The sequence below is a fragment of the Aricia agestis genome, chromosome 21 (assembly GCF_905147365.1).
Source record: "Aricia agestis chromosome 21, ilAriAges1.1, whole genome shotgun sequence".
Classification (NCBI taxonomy): domain Eukaryota; kingdom Metazoa; phylum Arthropoda; class Insecta; order Lepidoptera; family Lycaenidae; genus Aricia; species Aricia agestis.
The window spans coordinates 9,334,120-9,348,995 of NC_056426.1; the positions used below are offsets into that span (position 1 = coordinate 9,334,120).

At 35.8% G+C, this 14,876-nt stretch overlaps 1 protein-coding gene across 1 annotated transcript in view; it reads left to right on the forward strand.

Moving 5' to 3' along the window:
- The window catches only part of LOC121737772 (homeotic protein empty spiracles-like), a 35,372-nt gene that overhangs the window by 9,758 nt on the left and 10,738 nt on the right, over positions 1–14,876 (forward strand). The window contains exon 2 of the mRNA XM_042129466.1: positions 9,146–9,318. Coding sequence (XP_041985400.1) covers positions 9,146–9,318 — 173 coding nt within the window. The remainder of the gene's footprint in view (positions 1–9,145; positions 9,319–14,876) is intronic.

Below are 14,876 nucleotides of genomic sequence, written 5' to 3' on the forward strand. Positions count from 1 at the left end.
TTATACAAAAGTAATAGTTGTATATAGTTGATTTTTTGATAGTTGATAGATTACTTCAGGGTAAATACATACTGTCAAACCTCAGAAAATATCAGAAACTGGGCCCTATAAAAAGGTAACGCCTGCTAAGTCAATCAACTCAAAATTCAAATGCTAAACGGCCCCAAACTACCTCCAATTGGGGCCATTTATTCGATCACGTTTTTACCGATGTGCCTTGTCTATTAAGCAATTTCAATACCATCATTCATACATCTGCTGTAACTAAATGCAACAAAAACATAATCAATTTGCCAATATGATATTAAGTTATTAAGCGATAATATTTTTTACTCCCCTCAGCATTATCGTAATGTATATGGCACAAGAAAAATAATCGACTGCCCCTACGATAATATTATTTTTATGAACTGTATAAAAATGACTTTAATCAAAACGGCTTATAAAAAAAGTAGTTTGACAGCGGCTTTTGTGACAGGGCGGGAACGCGAGTGTCAAGCGCCATTGTTGTTCTAAATTCGATTAGCTCGAGGGCTGGCTACCGTGATATCGATTATTTGAACAACGTCAAAAGTCGATGAATCGGAAAATAAGTTGTTAAAGATATTTATTTCTATTGGAAATAATATTATATCCAATATAATACGTGTTATTATGGCGTAATAATAAAGTTTTCATGAAATGTAGGTATCGCACTGTAAATCTGTTTTTTATTCATTTTCAAAAAATAACTTAATAAATAACTTTTATGCCCAAGTTAAAACTTATAGCGTGACTATAGGGCATAAAATATTACATGAAGTAGGTAAGCTTCAAATATGAACTGCAAATTGAAATTCTGGTGCCTTATTGCATGTTGACAGTACATTGGACGAAAATACCCACCATAAAGATATAAAATTCTTACATCAACAATATTGTTGTCAGCTTCACTTTGCAATTCAAATTTTTTATTGTTCTCGTTGATTTATGCAAATAATTGGTGACATTTAAAAATGTTCTCAAATGATTAACAAATTAACAATTTGATACATTATAAAACAGCTATAAAACGAAGCTATAAACTTTTAATCTCCAAACAGATTTGTGCATAATATGAAGTCGCTACCGGTTATCGATAAATGGGCCATCAGTCTCATCACTAGTTATTGTTAGTGTGGCACCACTGGCACCCAAACGTCAAATCTTTCGTTACGCGCCTTTTTTCATAACGATGGCAATTGTTGCCGGATGTTTTTTTTTAATTCCAAAAAGGAATGAATGGGATATAATTGGATGTAATTTGAGACTACTTTGTTGAGATTAACAAGCGTTCTAAGCGCGTCCGCCATCTTGGTTCGGTAGTTGATTTACGTTTCGGGTTGTTCGAGAAAATTTATGATTAATTATCGCTTACGCGTCTCGAAAATGCCTTTTTAAGCCAGTTGTTTGTTCAGCTATAAAAACTGAACGTAATTATATAGAATGGGTTTTGTTTAAGTTTATTGATGGCAGAACACGTTTCTTATTACCATGCACCGCACATAAATACAATACACTTTATCTTAAATCTGTATTTTGTTTAAATAATCGCTAGTGTTGTACAACGTACGATAATATGGATTGTTAATCATTAATATTATCTTATTAAACTTAATTTGGTATTCTCTTTTTTTGGGGTAGCTAGTTTAACTAGTTACGTCAAATACTTAAAAGGAAATATTTGATAATAACTAACTATGATCTTTAACAAAGCTGTAAAAAGTTACCGGTACTTTTCTAAGCAAATGTGTTCATAAATTTTATGTCTATGATTAATTTTAGTCCAATACTTAGCAATAAGTAGATATACACTTATTTGCAACATCACTTTCATGACTTCGAAATCTGTTTTTTTTTTTTTTTACTTTTTTTAAGGTAAAGCCTACTCAATCGCATCAATCAGATCAATTCATAACCTCAAAATAAACAAACACAATAGACCCACTTTAAACGGCCATCACTAAAACCGATGATCTGCGTTTTTTATCCGTGCCCATTCATTATCTGTTGTCAGTATTGACGCATTTAGTAATTAATGTTTTAGGTTATGTTGACGTAACCTTTTCGTAATTAAGTTATACGTTTACAATGTTAATTAGCAATTAAATTTGTTAAATAGCAACTTTTTTGTGAAACGGTGTAAAGTAATTTGATTTAATAATGATGATATAACATATACTGATATAGGAATACTGATTTGATATAATATCATTTACTTAATCAAAGCAGGCATTTTTGTCTATTTGGTATTTTCTTATGTTTTTTTTATTGGCAGTTACCACCTTACTAATAAATACACAATATATTTACTAGGGTGGTCCTTATTTTTTGACTTTTGAATTATGCCCGGTCTAATATGTCCCGGGGCATTTTTTCATTTGATTATAATATATACCTCTAAATATGAAATAATGTTTTTTCTTTTTCTTTTTTGTTATGATTTATATAGAGGTCGCGACTAACTGTCAAAATTTTAAAAAAAGCTTAGAAGACCGCTTTAATTATGGTTTCACTATTGTTTAATTTGATGTTTATTCACATTTGAAGTACAACTACAACTTCTCTAAAGAACAGCTCCACAATCACATCCAACGATAACCAAAAGCAATATACTTATTTCCTTCTTTTGTCAAAAAAAGTACTTAGTTATAGGAAAAAGTACCCTAATATGTACTAAAAAGTCAACCCTTGTATCTTTAAAAATAAATGACTCAATATCTACATAATATCTTAATTCATATGTCTTTTCTATAAATATAAAGAATCTAACAAATATAGATCTTGAGCTTTCAAACCTTGGTCGCGACCCCTTAATATTTTAAAAATATAAAAAAAATAGTTTCTTATGGTATATAATCAAATTACGTAGTGCCCCGCGAAATTAATGATTTTTTTTTCTTAGAAATAAAGACCACCCTAATATTTACACAGCGAATCCAATGTCTGATTGTCTCGGTCTGGTACATTGGTTACGTAATACGACAGTCAGACCTTGAATATAGTTAGATGTTGTATAAAAAAATTTATAAACATAAGCGGCAAGAATATAAACAACATTATAATCTGTGATTAAATATAAATTATCCATTAAATTCTAAGCTAAACATATAATTATTTCGCGCTGGAATATTTCCATAACTGCGCATAATACTGCCGTTTCGCTACAATCAAAATCGAATTATTACGCGCACAAATTAAGGAGTCAAATTAGGTAACATATTATTTAGCGTAATAAGCGATCACTTAAGTCGGGCGGGTAATCGTCACGCGAGCGGCTCGTTATGTCGCATATTACTATCTGTATGACATTTCCATACAAAATGGCGCCGGTAATCGAATGCTTTTCAAACGGAGTCATTTGTCAAAGAGAAAATGTGAAGAATTTTGTAATTTAAAATAGTTGTGTGAAATTCTTTACATTTACATTTTACACACAAGGGGTATTAACTATAACAATAAAAATATAAAGTATAAACTAATTTATAAATATTTTTGCTACTAATATAACTTTGAAACCATCAAAAGTATAATAATGTTATGTTCTATTTTGTGTGGTTTGTTTGTATTTTATTTAGGAAAATTTTTAATTTAAATTAACGTTTATTTTATTACTTACCATAATATTTGAATTTCTAAGTTTTTTACTATTAGTCGGATCAAAATATCGATAACTTTGTAACAGCGTTACATCACTATTTTTCAAATCAATGACATTTGAAAAAGCGCCAAAATCTGTTTTAAAAATTTAACACTTATCGCTGTAAGTACTCAAATACATTTATTTAACTCAACTTCAATTTTATTAACTTTAATTTGTCAGAAAGATAATGTTTAAATCTGGCCGATAAGTTTTCTAGCAGTTTCTAGATTTTTGGGCATTTAGGAATATGTGTACTAAATAGCTGTCCCGGCAAACGTTTTTTTGCCATATAAAGTATTTCGCCCGTATTATTTTATTGAAGTGACTAAAAAAGTATGTCACCATGGCAACGTCCATCGCTATCCCGTCGCACAAACAATGGTCGCCGTCAGTCTCGAGTTGTAATAATTTACTATTATTTATTCAACAAATACACTTATCAATATAAAAAGTACCCAGTAGCCGATTCTCAGACCCACTGAATATGCATTTAAAATTTGGTTAAAATCAGTAAAGCTGTTTCGGAGGAGTACGCGGCCTAACACGAGAATTGTTGATTATCTTTTCAATAGCAGTGTTGCTAGGACGATTATATTCTCTACAATGTTAACCGCTAAAATGATACTAGAATGAGGTGTAATTATGATTTTTTTGTCTCAATGCAGTGTAGCGTTAAATTTGTAATACCAACGTATAAACATCTATTCAGAAAAAAAAATTGACACATAAATTATTGCTGACTCAACTATATTATGACAATTAAGGATAAAAACTGTAATTTATCCTTTTCAGTTGGCATTTTTCACCTTATATGGTACGAGCTATTGCCCGCGGCTTCGCTCGCGTTAAGAAGTATTATTATATACAAACTTATAAACCCTATTTGAACCCCTTGGGGTTGGAATTTATCAAAATCCTTTCTTAGCGGATGCCTACGTCATAACATCTACCTGCATGCCAAATTTCAGCCCGATCGGTCCAGTGGTTTGGGTTGTGCGTTGATAGATCACTATGTCAATCAGTCAGTCACCTTTGAGTTTTATATAATAAATAGAAATAGAATATAGATATAGATGATTATTTGACATTGTGTTTACAAGTGCTAGCTACTGGTGCCAGTGCATTTATTAGCTTTACTTGAATAAGTGTCTAAACACACTATGCCGAAGTTCCGCGGCGGAATTTCGGCATGATTCCGCCTGCAATGTATTTTAAATTACCGATGACACACTATGCCGAAATTCCGTCGCGTTATATTGTATGCGTTTGACATTGCTGAATTTCATGCGGAATTTCCGCCGCGGAACTTCGGCCTAGTGTGTTTAGACACTAGGTCACATAGCTGATAGCAGCTATTTAAGATCTAGATGCTGAAGAAACTGTAATTTTTTTGGAATGATAATTATTATCTTATAATACCTTATATCTATCCTTTTCCGAAACTCAAAAATTATTAAAAAATGGTGTCGTGGTTTCAGCGCTTTAGCATTTATAACGTAATACGGATTTTTTAAATTTAGTTTGATCTAGGTCAGGGGTTCCCAAACTTATTTTGTCTACTGCCCACTATGGCTGATCTAGGTAAATCTAAACAATTGAAAGTCTTAAATTTTGTATGATGAAAATTAAAAGTTGATGTAAGTAAGTAATTCGTTTCTATATTGCGTGGTACCTGAATTCACTACATTTATGCGATGTTTCATGTTTAATTTAGATTTAAAGAAAATCAAGAGGAGCGAAGAAAACATGGATTACATTTCTTTCAAAGTTATATATGTATATCGCCAACAAACTGCAATGCAGTTTGGCGGTTTTCAGGATAAGGACATAATGTTGTAAAATAATGGAATAAATAAAAAAAAATTGGAATATAAACAACGTTTTTGAGTTATTTCTCATTAATTTATCTTCAACAGAGAAATCTTCCCTAAACTTCAGTGAAATCTTCCCTAAACCCTGGCCGTTGGGAAACACGTTTTAGGAGACGGTTGGTGAAAACGGGCATAAGCCAATTTTTTCGAAACATCCCATATTTTTATGCAAGACGACAGAAACTATCTGGTCTTTCAAGTAACTGGCGCCAACGGTGACCTTGCACTGTTCATTGTGAATCTAATTGATCGTTTAAACGCACTCAAGCGGACTAGTCACGCAAACTAAATCCATACTAATAATATAAATGCGAGAGTCTGTCTGTCTGTCTGTTACCTCTTCACAGTTCACGCTTAAACCGCTGAAATGATTTTGCTGTAATTTGATGTGGGGATACTAATTTGAGTCCCGGGAAAGGATAATATAAGATATTTTTTGTCCCGGTAAAATGTACGGTTCCCGCGCGAGTTTTGGCGCAACGGAGTTGCCGGCGTCATCTAGTAACTTCTGTTTCGTGACCTATCTACTAAACCTATTTTGATAATTTTTAGCACAGATAGAAGGTTATAGGAAACGATTAAGGAAGTATAGTTTTCGGATAATGGATTATAATAATATAAGTATAATAATATAATATAATTATAAAATAAGTTTTTATTATTCGTAGGTTTTGCATTTGAATTTTTAGCTGTCAGCGACCGATGACGTCACTATAATACGAACAAATTATGGTGTCAATTTTTTGCGAACTAAAACATTATTCAGACGGATTATAATTTAATAAAAAATGTAAAAATATTATTTCATCATTAAAAAGTGAATAATTGTTACTTTAAGTGGGCAATTTTTCAAAATTAATTGACTCAACATTAACGTACGACATTAAAGTTAATGCATCTTATTATTTAACCTTTTGTCTGTCCGTCATATACCTACCTGATAGCTAATGTGTTTAATTTGTCTCTCTTTTTACATTATCATCTATCTAATTTCTAAAATACATAATTTCTGTTTATTAATAAATTATCTTAACAGTTAAAAATAAAATAAATCATCATTATTAATTTTAAGTTTTATACGATTTCCAAAATTCGGATATATGTGTTGCCCGCGACTACATGCGTCAATTCAGAGCCTGAAATCCGTTCAGTAGCTTTTGCGCACAGAAGTAACAAACTTTTTAACCGACTTTCAAGAAAGGTAGAGATATATTTTTATAGCATTTATATTCTTTGCAAAATAAACCACATCACTTACGGCACAGCATTTAAGTTTATCGGTAAACAAATTATCCGTTTACTGCTAATATCTGTTTAATTTAATTTTAATAGCGCCGCTGCAACGTTGAAGTACACATTATGCCAAGCCGCAGCGTAGCGGGCGTAGTGCGAAATACTAACGCATCGACGCGACGTGTCACGTGACGCTGTAAATAACGCGGTTGACAGATCTGCGCTGATTCTGTTGCACACGTCAAACGGCAATGATATGTTGCACATCGCTCTATCACCTTTTCGTCACTTTACTTCACTTAAGTAACTAAACGTAAGGTAACTTGGCATATAAGTGATGTAACTATGATAGGTAGGTAAAGCCGTGTCGAGCTTGAGCGCAGTGCATTGACGAAATATGTTATTAAATATATGTATCATAATATAACAATAATCTTAAATATATGTATAATATCAAAGTATTAAATATATTTCCGTTGTCTGGTACTCGTAACACAAGTCCTTCAGGTACTTACCACGGGGCCAGACTGACTTGGTGTAAAGCGTCCATAGGTATATATTATTATTATTATTATCAATATGTTGAGTATAACAGTGTACGGTCAGAAATTCAGAATCCGCTTGCTCACCTTTGACGAGTCGTAGCGGGGCGGGCCGCATCATGACACAAACCAGCTTCGCAATGATGTGATAATACATATACCTTTACCTAATAAATTTATTATATTTATTGCTTTGAAGCGTTTGTTTGTTTATTCAACGCGCTGTTCTCACCAAGTACTAGGCCGACTTCTTTATTTGGCGCTGGTATATAGAGTAGACCACGGAATATAATACTGGATGTTAGGGTTAACACCGTTATCCTTAAAACCATCAAATGAGCCCGTCAAAATGAACAAATTTTTCTATGAGAACAATGCTGGGAACTCAACGCATTTTTTAGTTCCCAGCATTGTTCTCGTAGAAAAAGTTGTTCATTTTGACGGGCTCATTTGATGGTTTTAAGGATAACGGTGTTAACCCTAACCACCTGTATAACACTAGGTGTAGAGTGTTGACTACGCGGGAAAGGATAATCTACTTTTTTGCAGCCTTTTCGGGAAAAGTACGGTTCCCGTCGTTTTCCTTGTTTACGCAGCCGCGCGGAAAGTTAGTAATTCATGCATATAATATGCATGAATTACTAACTTTCCAAGCGATTTCAGCGGTTTTTGTTCTCCGAAACGATGCGACTCTTCATGATGTGCACGAACCATTATACAAGTCCGCAAATTGCTTAAAGATACGTCTTCACAAAGTTATTATTAACGTGTCAAACTTTTTTAACTTCGACCAACGTGGTAGTGTTTAAGTTAATGTGACTGTAATATCTAGAAATAGAGAATACCGTTATTGAGAATGTCTAGTATTTTCTGCTATTTTGAGCTTATATAAATATCTACTAATAGACTCATAGTAAGCTCATCGCACACTAAACCGACTCGACGCCAACACAACATGGCATGGAAATGTAAGCTATATTGAAGTATATTGTTAGGACATAAAACACGGGCTTCGGCCCACCACACATTCCCACCACTGTATCTCCTGTGTCGCCAGGATCGACAGCGGTATCCAACCACGAAAACCCTTTGATATGATCTCAGGGAGCCCGAGGGACATGCTGAAGCTGTCTTGGGACCCGCAACGAAATTAATCAGAAGAAAATAGGAGTAGGAAGAATTCCAGATTCCCTCCCCATATAAAGTGGGAGACAGCACAAAGTTGCAGTGACCGAAAGTCAAAGAACTGAAGGGGAAGCACCAAAGGAATAAACGTTAATAATAATAGCGACTACTACGCTAGAGCTATTGGTGTCTAAACACACTAGGCCGAAGTTACGCGGCGTAAATTCCGCATGATTACGTCCGCAATGTCAAACGCATAAATACGGACGGAACGCGACGTAATAGTGTGCCATCGGTAATTTCAAATACATTGCGGGCGTAATCGTGCGGAATTTCCGCCGCGGAACTTCGGCATAGTGTGTTTAGTCACTTAGGACATAAGAGAAAAAATTGCCAACTCATACCGCGTTGGCAGCCAGTTTGCGACTAGTCCTCAACTAATTGTTCACAAATTAATTAATTAACTCCTAAGTCACAACTCACACTACATAAAGCTAAGAATTCAATGCCAAACTGTGACCTGTGAGTTGGGTTGGCGTCGATTCGGTGTAATATGCGATGACCCTTATGCAGTACAAAACTAAGTGATAATAGTTTAGAGCAGCTATCCCCAACCCGCGGCCCGCCGGGACCATATTTGTGGCCCACGTGATGTAAAACCATTTTGAAATTCACGACTGTATGGGCATTGTTAACCAGCTCCTCTCTTCCAGGTCCGGACATCCCCGGCTTCCTGCTGCAGCCGTTCCGCAAACCCAAGCGGATCCGGACAGCTTTCTCGCCATCACAGCTGCTCAAGCTGGAGCACGCATTCGAGAAGAACCACTACGTAGTCGGCGCGGAGAGGAAACAGCTCGCGCAGGCGTTGAGCTTGACGGAGACGCAGGTGAGATAGCTTGATGATGATGGTGGTCTGGGCTTGTACCACGAAACCGCTTTGAGACTCAAACAATCGAACGAGAATGCCGCGTCCTATTCTAACAAACGTGAAATGACGTTGTTAGAGCAGGACGCGGCATTCTCGTCCGATTGTTTGAGTCTCAAAACGGTTTCGTAGTAGCCCTACAGGGCCGGTTTTAGCACTACCAGTGCCCTGGGCGAGATTTCTTCGGCGCCCAGGGTGCTGATAGTGATGGAAAAATCTGGCGCCCCTTTTATTTGCCTTCAGCGTCCCTTTTTATTCGGCGCCCTGGGCGGTCGCCTCCCCCTAACGCTGCTACTGATGGTGGTGGTGATGATGATGATGGTGATGATAATGTCGTCAGCAAGAACGGTTTCGTGGTATATCGGATTCGAACCTCATGTTCAAAGTGTGGTAAACGATGCCGGAGACGCCGGAGTCAGTATGTAGGCAATCATAGACTTAATACTCTACTAAACAATGCCCGCAACTCCGTTGCGCCAAAATTCGTTTATCACGCGGGAACCGTACATTTTCTCGATATAAAAAGTATCCTATGTCCTTTCCCGGGACTCAAAGTATCTTCGTACCGAATTTCAGCAAAATCGGTTCAGCGGTTTGGGCGTGAAGAGGTAACAGACAGATAGACACACATTCATGTTTATTATACTTTTTTTTTAATATGAAAAAAAGGGGCAAACGAGCAAACGGGTCACCTGATGGAAAGCAACTTCCGTCGCCCATGGACACTCGCAGCATTAGAAGAGCTGCAGGTGCGTTGCCGGCCTTTTAAGAGGGAATAGGGTAATAGGGCAGGGTAGGGATGGGAAGGGAAGGGAAAAGGGGAGGATAGGGAAGGGAATTGGGCCTCCGGAAAACTCACTCACTCGGCGAAACACAGCGCAAGCGCTGTTTCACGCCGGTTTTCTGTGAGAACGTGGTATTTCTCCGGTCGAGCCGGCCCATTCGTGCCGAAGCATGGCTCTCCCACGTATAAAACATAATTATAAACAGTATTCTATACTTACACGGTAACTTAGTTTTAGGAGGTCGGTAAAATCAGTTTTTGTTGCAAATAGCAATTTTTCGAACAAAATTAGCTTAGAAGCTCCAACATTTAATGTGGCCACATATTCTGCAGCCTGCAGGAAGCCATTTTAGCTTAATACTACGGCTTAACACCACTTATTGTAAACGCAAAGTAGAGATTAACAAACCAACCGCGCCTCTTAAAAACCTTTAAAGGTAATAAGTGTTAATCGACCGATTTAATCAATAATTACCACTGATAACAGCAATATCTAGTAATCTATTAAACAGGCAATATACAGTTGCACATAATTGCGTTAGATGCGCAAAAAACTAATTATTAGAGTCATTAGTAAAATCGCGTGCGAGGTACAGCGCGCAGAAACGCACCTATAGACTAAATTGTACACAGGAATTTATACGGTGACGTATAAAGCTACTTGACGTGAGACGTGATGTCCTAAGGACGGATATTTTTTGTCCTTCCTCTGGTGCTCCCTCAGACGTGAAGCCCTAGGCAATTGCTTAAGTTAATCCGTCACTGAATTTATAGTGCCTAAGTGGCCGGCCAATTGAAACAAAAATATAGAGACATTGAAAAAAAGAGAGAATTTAAGTAGCATTTTGAAACTTAACAGTTAGAAATTGAAATTTGAAGAAGAAAAAGACTTCACGCAAACAAGTATTTTGTTTAATCGTGCAAAAATTTTCAAAAATGCGTTCGTTTTTCAAAAACGGGCGCGTAATGAGCTAATTTTTTAAATTCAGCCAGCATCCGTTTAATTTTTTTTTCGAACAGGCCGTGCGCTTTTAAAATTACACACATTATTGTGTCAAAAGCTAAATGTTTTGAGATGATATGCGCCTGGGAAAATATGATTTCATATTTTTACGCAAACGACTTAATGGCGAGTGATTAGGCGAGCATCTGCTATACCAGAAGGTACGCATTAAAAAAGTTTAATTTTTTTTAAACAAAAATGCTATAATAAAGGTTTTAAATGAGAGTCATTTAATAAATTGTACCTACATTGTAACTATCTTGAGAAGTACCCAGACCTAGTATATTGAACATATTTAGGGTGGGTTGCAGTTGCACCAACTTACTTTAACTATAACTTTAACTTTAACCATAACAAAATGTCAAATCCCTAGTAAAAGTCCATAATGGACGCCATATTTGACGATAACTTTAACCTTAACTATAACTACGCCTCTGGTGCAACCGACCCTTAGTAGTCTTCTTGATTTGTGCATGTTATAATGACATCATGAGTCCTTTATAATAGTAATTTATACCGTCGGGAAAAAGTGACAAAAAATTTTGTAGATTTTGACACGGACCTTTCTTGTGACACTTAGATGACTTTGTCATGTGGATTTCGTTGTGGTGATTTCGTTTTTATGTGCTATCAAGTGACAATTAATAAGATGGCGTCATTAGTTTTAATATTGGCCACGCACCATATTTATTGCATTGTAGAACTGTAAATATTCGTAAAAAATCATAGAGCTAGTTTTTTTTATTATTGCTTTACGCAAACTAATTATAACCAAATTTTGTTATTACCCCAGGCGGTAAGTTAATTAATATTAATTTGTTATTAAAAATTACAATATAATTACAGAGATATACGTCTTAAAGCAGATCTTAATCTTGTTATTTATTTTTTTGTCGGATGTATAAAAATGGTTTTTTAAGTGTTATTTTCCTTATTAGCATCAATACACTTATTTTAAACGAGCTTTTGCCCGCGGCTTCACTCGCGTTAAGAAGTGTTATTATATACAAACTTTCATCCCCTATTTGAACCCCTTGGTGTTGGAATTTATCAAAATCCTTTCTTAGCGGATGCCTACGTCATAACAGCTACCTGCATGCCAAATTTCAGCCCGATCGGATCAGTGTTTTAGGCTGTGCGTTGATAGATCACCATGTCAGTCAGTCACCTTTGAGTTTTATATATTATATATATAGATGATGCTGCAAAATGCTAAATATTTGTAACAAATAATGCTGCACACATATGTTACTATTTATGGAGGTTTTAGAAGTAACGGATACTTATTAATCAAAAGAGAACTTATGTTTTTACAAAAACAAAAATGTTTGTAAAGGATTTTTCAAAATTCCTCATTTAAGGGTGTAAAATAGGGGTCAACTTTTGATTCCTAGGTGCTATCATAATAATATTTTATTATTATATAATAAAATATTACATTTTGGGGCGCAGGCTACGGCGTAGGGATAAAACTAAGTACTGAATTATCTATATATATAAAACTCAAAGGTGACTGACTGACATGGTGATCTATCAACGCACATCCCAAACCATTGGACCGATGGGGCTGAAATTTGGCATGCAGGTAGATGTTATGACGTAGGCATCCGCTATGAAAAGATTTTGATTAATTCTACCTCCAAGGGGTTAAAATAGGGGATGAAAGTTTGTATATAATAATCCTTTTTAACGCGAGCGTAGCCGCGGGCAAAGCGCGTCGAATATAAAAATAAGTCGGGTTTTCCTTCCTGACGCTATAACACCAGAACGCACGAACCGATTTCCACGGTTTTGCATTCGTTGGAAAGGTCTTGGGCTCCGTGAGGTTTATAGAAAAAAAATCAGAAAAAACATCAAGATAAAATCCGGAAAACAGGGAAAATCATTTTATGGCAAAACAACGTTTGCCGGGACAGCTAGTACCTAATAATATAATTTTCACCTAATTTTAGCCACAGCCAGATAACTATATTATTATTATACATTATTATAATAGGGTAATTTTTACCCTAAAATAAGTAAGTCAAAAGTTACCTAGTCACCATTTTGTACTATGTATTATTATATAATTATGTAGTATTTTATAAGGATTTAGTACTTAGACATGGTTTAAAAATATTTATATGAAACAATAGAAATGTTTATGTAAAATACCAAACAATTATTTGCAATTATATGTTATTAGCATATAATATACGAATTAATTTATATTGTAATAAAGTTGTAAAGATTTTAAAAAATTCAAAAAACACCTCACGTAATTTGTGGACGCCCCCTTCCTTTCCTTAATTATTGTATGCAAAAATCGATGACGCGGCTCATTTTTTTTGTAAAATAAGGGTGCAAACGATCAAACGGGTTACCTAATGGAAAGCAACTACCGTCGCCCACTCGCAACATTAGAACAGGTGCGTAGCCGGCCTTTTAAGAGGAAATACGCTCTCTTCTTGAAGGTTTACAGGTCGTATAGGTGCTGAAATGCTGGTGACAGGTTCGTTCCAGAGTTTTACAGTACGCGGCAGAAAGTTACGCGAAAAACGCACTGTGGAAGACTGCCACTCATCAAGGTAAAGGTCCAAACCTTTAAGAAGTTTGGACTTTAATACCTCGATCGTGGGAATCGCAGACACAGTAGATTTTCAATTGTTATGCGACAGCCGGGTGTCGCTTGGGGATTGATGGGTTAGTCAAAGTCAAAGTCAATTTTTTTTATTCAGAATAAGTTTTTTCAAACACTTTCTGAACGTTGATGGTACTGGGGCCTACTAAAGTGAGTTAACAGCTGGACCTTAGCATTAGGTGATAATCGAGCTCGTTGCTGACGCTACACGTGTTGTCGCGCGGGCGTGGTGCGGCCTTGCTGTAGAAACTCGCGGCCGTGGCCGATAGGAAGCAATATCTAATATGTAATTGATAACTGATAAGCGATAACATTACATAACTGATAACGTTAATGGTTGGTAATGATGATGATGATGAGGCTGTGCAGGTTTTAGGCACTTCCTGATAAGTGCCGGATAGGCTATCCACCACTTAACTTAACAGATAAAGTACCTATGGAGAATCTGTAAAAAAAGTTGTGGGAAATGGTGAAACAGGCCCTAAGACTTGAGACATGTATTTTGACAATCGCAATGTTAGTGTCAAGTGTCAACGTCATATTGGTCACCGATTTTATCGCCTGTACACGCCTAAGGGTAAAACCAGACTGCAATGTGACGCGTAGATGCAGTATAAAAGAACATGATTTTTTTAATAATTAGAAATTTTACCCTTTACTTTTACGACTATCCATATCGATTTTATACTTCAAAGCCCTTTAATATTGTAACATGATAAAATAGTAGTTGCTGACAAAATAAGATACAAGAGACAAATAATTAATGTTACACAAAAACATAATAATTGATGAAATTGACAAACGATTAACACTAACAGGCGTTGGTGAAAATAACCACTCAAGTACAGTCTGTCAAGAAAGAGTAGACGCAGCACATAATTTTCTAAACGTAATCAGTAATCACGTTATTCTCTCTTATGTTTTTCCACAGCACCTCTTTTTTTATGTAATAAGGGGGCAAACGAGTAAACGGGTCACCTGATGGAAAGCAAATTCCGTCGCCCATGGACACTCGCAGCATCAGTAGAGCTACAAGTGCGTTGCCGGCCTTTTAAGAGGGAATAGGGTAATAGGGGAGGTTAGGAAAGGGAATAGGGGATAGTAGGGAAGGG